Genomic DNA, 7949 nt, shown 5'->3' with positions numbered 1-7949 from the left:
CCCTCTGGGCTCCTCAGAGTTCAGGTGGAGAGCAATGCTGCAGATGAGGCATTAACTCAGCAGCAGCAGAAATCCGAACTCAAGAATGAAATTTTTACTCAGGTTCCCTAACAGGAAGAGAAATAGTTTTGAGAGGATTTCTAATTTAATTGCACAGGATTGACTCAAAGAAATCTGTCCCAGCTTGTCAATGTTTTCTTTTAACAGTCCACAATACACAGAATGAAGAAATGTCCAACAGCAGCTCCATCAGCCACTTCCTCCTGCTGCCATTGGCAGACACGCGGCAGCTGCAGCTCCTGCACTTCTGCCTCTTCCTGGCCATCTCCCTGGCTGCCCTCCTGGCCAACGGCCTCATCATCAGCGCCGTAGCCTGCGGCCACCACCTGCACACCCCCATGTTCTTCTTCCTGCTCAACCTGGCCCTCAGCGACCTGGGCTCCATCTGCACCACTGTCCCCAAAGCCATGCACAATTCCCTCTGGAACATCAGGACCATCTCCTACTCAGGATGTGCTGCTCAGGTATTTTTCTTTGCCTTTTTCATTGCAGCAGAATTTGCATTTCTCACCATCATGTGCTACGACCGCTACGTGTCCATCTGCAAACCCCTGCACTACGGGACCCTCCTGGGCAGCAGAGCTTGTGCCCACATGGCAGCAGCTGCCTGGGCCAGTGGCTTTCTCAATGCTCTGCTGCACACAGCCAATACATTTTCCCTGCCCCTGTGCAAGGGCAATGCCCTGGGCCAGTTCTTCTGTGAAGTGCCACACATCCTCAAACTCTCCTGCTCCAAATCCTACCTCAGGGAAGTTTGGCTTCTTGTGGTCACTTTCTGTTTAGGATTTGGCTGTTTCATGTTTATTGTTTTCTCCTATGTGCAGATCTTCAGGGCTGTGCTGAGGATCCCCTCTGAGCAGGGCCGGCACAAAGCCTTTTCCACCTGCCTCCCTCACCTGGCTGTGCTCTCCCTGTTCCTCAGCACTGACACATTTGTCTACCTGAAGCCCCCCTCCATCTCATCCTCAGCAACAGACCTTGTGGTTTCAGTTTTGTACTCAGTGGTGCCTCCAGTCCTCAACCCCCTCATTTATAGCTTGAGGAACCAGGAGCTCAAAGAAGCTCTCAGGAAAGCCATGACTGGATGCTTTTCAGCCCTGTCATTTTCCCATAACAGCCCTCACATTGCTTTGCATTGGGAGGCAGAAAGGAGATAGAAACAAACCCCTGGTTTGGCTCCTGCTGTGCAGAGCTGGCACAGCATCAGCGCTGTCTTGCAGCATTCTCTCTCCATCAAGTGGCTGAGAGAGGGTCAGATCCTGGGAAGGGACACCAGCCCAGTGACCCTAATTAACCAAAGCAATATTCCAGAGTGTATAAAAGCTAAGAAAAGGAAGGTGAATTGGGGGCATTCCCTATTTTACAGTGTTTTCCTTCCCGATCAACCTCTGCCTGTTGAATTCCTGCTTCCTGGAAAGTGGCTGAACAAAAATTGCTGAGGGGAAGTAGAGAATAAAATTTTCTTTTGTTTGTTTCTTTTTGCTGATGCATGTAAAAACTTCTTTTGCTATAGAAAACTGTCTTATCTCAACGTATGAGTTGTATTCTGTATTATTTTCTCTCCCCTGTCCAGCCAAGGAGGGGAGTGATTGAGTGGCTTGGTGGGCACATGGAATCCAGTGGAGGTATCCCACCAGCAGAAGCCACAGAAGGCCTTCTTTCCTCTGTCAGCAGCTCCTAATGCACATCATGAGAGGCCATGTCTGCTTTTATATATTTTTTTTTTCAGCTTCTGATTCTGTTATATTAAAAGAAATGCTATTATTCACCCCCATCTAGTTACTTACTTACAACCCTTCTTGTGTGACCCAGAGACATTGTGTAAGCAGGGGGTCTCACATTGCATTAAGGTGAAATAAATGACCGTGCAACCACATTTTAAAAATGTTTTACTATCCTCATCAGAGCAGGAATGAACAGAAACGGGCACAGCTTTGTGGCTGCCCCAGCTCTGGGATGGGCCCTGGGCCTGGAGCAGGAGCAGCTCTGGAGGGCCCCAAGGCCAGGGCTGTTGTGCTGGCCTGGGCAGATGGGATGGCAGGAGGGGCTGCAGAGCTCTCAGGAGCTGAGGGAGAGGGGAGCAGGGCACCCAGGGAGCCTCCTTTTGCCTTGGCCAAGCACCTTCCCCATGGCTGGGGCTGAGTCCTCTCTGAGCTGCAGCTGCTGCTGTGCCCTTGGCAGGGGCTGAGGCCGTGGGGCCACGGCCCAGAGCCCCCTGGCCTGAGCAGAGCTGTGGGGCCAGAGCCGGCTGGGCTGTGCTGGGGAGAGGCCCTTGGTGCTGCACAGAGCTCAGGGCAGCTGGCACAGCTTGCAGGGAGCTGGGCTGGCCTGAGAGAGCCTGCCAGAGAAAGCAGCAGTGTCCATCTCAGCCTGGCTGAGCGGGCAGGGGCAGGACTCAGCCCAGGCCTTGTGGGGCAGGGCCAGCACCTGTGGAAGGCATTGCAAACAGGCAAGTGGCCCAGAGAGGAGGCTGCTCTGTGCCCTTGGTGGCATGCACAGAGCAGGGAGAGGGCCCAGGACATTTGTCAGTGCCAGCCTCTGTCCCCAGCCCTTGCCAGCCCTGGCTGCTGAGCCCAGGTTTGCCCTGGGCTGAGTTTGGCTGTGGCCCAGCTCCATCCTCCTGCGGGGCTCAGGGCCTGTTCTGGCCCATGGCCAGCCCTGCCCGGCCTCTGTGCTGGCCCAGAGCCCGGCAGAGCCCGGGGCAGGGCTGTCAGTGCAGGCCCACAGGTGCCACGGGCTATGCAGGAGCTGGCAGAGGCTGCCCAGCAGGGAGGCCATGGGGCACAGAGCCCCAGGGCTGCTTTGGGCACCATGGCTGCACCTCCAGCTCTACAGGAGATGTGAGACATGGGAGCAGAGACAAATAATTCCTGCTGGCTTCTTTAGTGTGTTTGCTTATACAGGTGATGTCCATCCACATGTAGAGGAGGTGTTTTGTGTCAGGTAACACTGGCAGAGTGATAAGAATAATATTATTCAGCTGAAAAATTGTTCATGCATAATACACAATGAGGAAAATAAAGACACATATAATCAGAAGAGCACCTGAGTTTTGCAGATGATGAGAGCCTCATTGATGTTCCAGCAGACAAACCTGTTTAAATACTTTCTCCAGGGTTTCCTTGAGATGAGAGGTGACCACCAGAGGCCATGGGAAGCCAGAGCTCTATGTCCTGGCAGCCTTTGACTGGGAGTAAGCCTTGCATGTAGGGAATTTTTCAGAGGGAGTATCAATTTTGGAAGTGGCACCTGGAAAGAGGGATGGTTCTTTTCCACAGGAAGGAAAGCATAAAGCCCCAGTGGTCCAGGGACTGATGAGAGGCCGACCTCAACATTCCAAGGTTAGCTGGATCTTTCAGGTGGCCCCTGGGAGGCCAAACCAGCCATATCTGTTTCATCTCGCCTTGGTTCAATGAGGCCCCACAGTGTCACAATGGTCTCCAAAGGAAGGAAACCACAGAGCCCCAGTGTTTCAGGGGCAGATGAGCAGCAGGCACCAGATGCCAAGGCCTGGCAGACCTGTCTGTCCTGGCAGGTTTGTCTGGGAGCAGCCCTTGGATATAAAGAATTTTGAATGTGGAATCCTAATTTCAGTCATTTGTGCCTGGAGGAGAAGGCCAGTTCTTTTCCACAGAAAGGAAAGCTCATAGCCCCTGTGTTTGGAAGGCAGGGGAGAGCCAGCCCTCAGGAGGCCAAGGCCAGTTAGACCTGTCTGTAATGGCAGCTTTTGTGTAGGAGCAATCTTTGGATCTAGGACTTTTGGAGGTGGAATCCCAATTTCGGCCATGGGCACTCGGAGAAAGGAAGGATGATTCTTCACCACTGGAAGGGAAGTATAGGGCCCTGGTGTTTCAGAGGCAGATGAGCAGTAGCCACCAGAGGCAGCCAGACCCATCTGTCCTGGTATCTTTTGTCTTAGAACAATCCTTGATTACATAGAATTTTGGAGGCAGAATCCCAATTTCAGCCATGAGCACCTGGAGAAGGATGGTTCTTTTCTGTAGGAAGGAAAGCAAGGAGCCCCAGTGTCTCAGGGCAGAATAGAGGCAACCACCAGAGGCCAAGGCCAGCCCGACCTGTCTGTCCTGGCAGCTTTTGTTTGGGAGAAACCCTTGCGCATAGGGAATTTTGGAGGGGAAATACCAATTTTGGCCTTGGGTGTCTGTTCAGGAGAGACAGTTCTTTTCCATAGGACGGAAAGCACTGAGCCCCAGGGTTTGAAGGCAGGTGAGAGCTGGCTCTCAGGAATACAGAGACAGCCACACTTGCTGGTAAAGACTGCAATGTCTGAGAGCAATCCCTGGATATTGGAAATTTGGGATAGGGAATCCCATTTTGACCTTGGATGCTTGAGTGAGAAGGACAGTTCTTTTCCATCTGAAGGAAAGCCCAAAGCCCCAGTGTTTCAGGGACACATGAGAAGAGACCCTTGACCTGCCAAGGGCACTGAACCAGTCAGGCCAAGCTAACAAGATCTGTTACCTGTTCCCTTGGATCCATGGGACCCTGCAGTGCCACAATGGCCCCTTTCTTCCATGATCCCTTGCAGTATCAAAATGGTTTCCTTGGTTCCATGGGACTGCACATTGACACAAAAGCTCCTTGGTTCCATGAGGCCAGAGTGTCACAATGGTCTCTGTGACTCCATACAGTCCTGCAGTGTCACAAGGGTCCCTTGGTTCTATTGGGCTCCTCAGGATCACAATGGCCCCCTGGCTGCACAAGGCACAGCTGTGTCACACTGGCCCCTGGCTTCCATGGGGCCCCACAGTGTGACAACTGTCCCTTGCTTCCATGGGGCCTTGCAGTGTCACAATGCTCTCCTTGCTTCCACAAGGTCCTGCAGAGCCCCTTCATTCAACGAGACCTTGAAGTGTCACAGTGGTCTCCAGTATTCCATGAAGCCCCACGATGTCACATCCAACCTTTGGTTCCTGCACTGTCACATGAACCCTTAGTTCCATGGGCCCTGCAGTGTCATAGTGGTCTCCTTGGTTCTGTGGGGCCACAAAGTGTCACAATGGCCCCTTTATTGAATGAGGCCTGTTTTGTCACAGTAGTCTCCATGACTCCATAAGGCTCTGTAATGTCACAACAGACCATTGGTTCCCTGAGACCCCACATGTCACAGTGGACACTTGGTCCCACTGAGTCCTACAGTGTCTCTTGGGCCCCCTTCGTTTCACAAGGCCCCGAAGTGCCACAATGGTCCTCAGGTTAGAGGAGGCTTCACAGTGTCATCATGGTCTCCATGAGGCCCAACTGCTTCAAAATGGCCTCCATGGTTCCATGGACCCTTTAGGGTAGCAGTGGTCTCCTTGATTTCATGGTGTCAGAATGTCCCCATGGTCTCATGGAGCCCCACAGTGTCACTGTGGTCCCCTTGATTCCATGAGGCCCTGCCGTGCTACAATGACCCCTTGGTTATACAAGGCCCTGCAGTGTCACAATGGCCCCTTGGATCCAGTGGGTCCCAAAGAGTCACAATAGTCTCCATTGTTCCATGAGGCCCTGCAATGCCACAATGGACCTCTGGTTCTATAAAGCCCCACCGTGTCTCAAATGGCCCCTTGGTTCCATGAGGCTTGGCACTCTCAGAATGGCCCCTTTTTTTCATGGAGCACCACAGTATCAGAATGGTCTCCATGGTTCCATGGAGTCCCCCAGTGTAACAATGGACCCTTTGTTCCATGAGGTTCCTCAGTGTCACAATGGCCCCTTGGGTCCACATGACCCCACAAAGACTTGTGGTTCCATGAACTGTCATGTCCACAACAGCCTCCTTGGTTCTGCAGTGTCACCATGGACTCCTTGGTTCTGTCAGGCCCTGCTGTGTCACAATGGTCCCTTATCTCCATGAGGCCTTTCTCTGTCACAATGACCTTTTGGTTTTAGGAGTTTCCATGGTGTCACAATGGTCTCCTTGGATCTGCAGTATAACAATGGACCATCAGTTCCATGTGGCCCTGCAGTTTCATAACGGACTTAGGTTCCATGCAGCCCCACAATGTCATAATGTTCCTTAGTTCCGTGGCATTGTGTTGTGCCACAATGGACACTTTGTACCATGAGATTCCAGAGTGACACAATTGACTCCTTGCGTCTCTGAGGCCATGCTGTGACCAAATCCAAAAATACCTGAATAAGACTCCTTAACACTAATTTGATGATAAAGAGGCATAATTTATTGAGGCCTGAGGTCCATGAGCGGATAACACCTAACCTGACCTGGACAAATGACTGAAAATGGATGTTGCTCATATGCAGTTGTTATGTATGTATTACAATTTACCCATTTCCATGAAACCTACCCCATGTTCCCAGATTCAGTCCTTGCTTTTTCTGTCACTGCACCCTTGAGACAGATGTCGTCTTCTTCTCTTCCAACCATCCTTGAAGGGAAAGCAGCCCCTCAATACCTTGTTTATCTGCTACATTGCGCAGGCAGAGTAAAACTTGAATTTTGGTGTCAAGGCCAAGGCTTTGTGTGTGCAGGCAGAGGCAGGCAGGAGGCAGAGCTGTCAGCAAAGGAAGGGGCCAGCGAGGTGGGGCAGCCGGGGGATGACGACAGCCTGCAGGGACAGAGGCGCAGGGCATGGACACCGTAGGACAGCCTGGGCTGCAGAGGGCACAGGGATGGGCAGCAGCTGAAAGGCCCTGACACAGCCAACTCCTGCAGCACTTGGGCCATGCAGGCTGGCCCTGGGCCTGAGGCCAGCAGGGGACAAGTGAGCCTTGCTGTGCTGGGGCCTCATTGCCTCCTTGTCCCTGCTCAGCAGCCTGGCAGGGGCCGCCCCATGGTGCTGCCCTTGGCATTGCACATGCCCAGAGCCCAGTGGCCCGGGAAGAGCCCTGAGCAATGAGGGAGGGACAGGATCTGCCTTGCCAGGGGCTGGGGCTCAGCCCTTGGCCCTTTGCATTCCTGAAACACATCCAGGTGTGCTCAACATCAGAGACACCTTTCCCTTGTTTATCCCCACCTGTCATCAGTGCCTCCAGTGTTCTGCTCTAACTGGAACCCAAGCGTTGAAATTCAAAATGCAAGGAATTCTCAGAACATTGGGTTTGTAAGGTAAAGTTTAGAATTAAGCACAGTTAAGTAGAGATAGGTTTAAATTTAGAATTTAAGCTATAGAAAAAATAAAGACAGTTACAAAGGTAACAACAAGTTTTAGAGTGTAGCAATGTACGTTTCTGTGTTATAATTGGCTAAGAAATTTTACACTGTAGTATGTCTCAATAAGACAAAATATTTTAGTATTGAATTAGAAGCATAAATATTTCTTTTGACATTGTTTTATTTCTTAATATATCCTGAAAAGCCATTGTAAACATAAGTCCTGTGACTTCTAAGCCATGCTGTGAACATCTGTGAAACCACCTTACCCTTTCTACCTTTATAGAAAATTAAAAAAATAAGCTACACTTTCTAAAGCAACTCAGAAGTCCCATCTCTCTGCTTCATTCAGAAAAAGAAAAATCCCCACCAAAATTGTAACCTGAAAACAATAAGCCCACACTTAAAAAATATGTCATAAAAACGATAAACCCACACCTGGGGACACATTTTCAGGCATGTTCCTCAGTGGGACCCATTAGAACTTCAGGAAACTTTGGGTTTGGAATCTGACTTTGAATTCTGGAGATGTTTCTTTTCCTCCTTAACCTGTTTTTTCCTACCTGATGTCATTTTCATCAATTTCTGTTCTAATTCAACCCATGGGAAACTTTCTCCTTCATGTTTATCAGTGGGACTCACTAAAAGTAGCAGAAACTTTGGAGTTTGAATCTGACTTTGAATTCTTGAAAGGTTTCTTCAGCTTCCTCTCAGGGACTGATATTCAGGGACTCAGCCCCAATCCCGAGAGGGTCATTGAAGTCCTTGTGCT

General features: G+C 50.8%; 2 protein-coding genes across 2 annotated transcripts; both read left to right on the top strand.

Annotated features, from left to right (window-relative positions):
- The first annotated feature begins 230 nt into the window (after positions 1-230).
- LOC148219362 (olfactory receptor 14I1-like) lies at positions 231-1918 on the top strand. Its single transcript, XM_088157701.1, has 2 exons — positions 231-524; positions 1634-1918. The coding sequence occupies exons 1-2, from the start codon at positions 231-233 to the stop codon at positions 1739-1741; spliced, it is 402 nt and encodes a 133-aa protein (XP_088013827.1). The 3' UTR covers positions 1742-1918.
- LOC148219363 (olfactory receptor 14J1-like) lies at positions 576-1224 on the top strand. Its single transcript, XM_088157700.1, has one exon. It carries the CDS (start codon positions 576-578, stop codon positions 1215-1217), a length of 642 nt encoding a protein of 213 aa, XP_088013826.1. The 3' UTR covers positions 1218-1224.
- Positions 1919-7949: the final 6031 nt, after the last annotated feature.

Source organism: Sturnus vulgaris, unplaced genomic scaffold (genome assembly GCF_052056855.1).
Source record: "Sturnus vulgaris isolate bStuVul1 unplaced genomic scaffold, bStuVul1.hap1 Scaffold_153, whole genome shotgun sequence".
Lineage (NCBI taxonomy): Eukaryota > Metazoa > Chordata > Aves > Passeriformes > Sturnidae > Sturnus > Sturnus vulgaris.
This window is presented reverse-complemented; position numbering and strand designations above follow the sequence as displayed.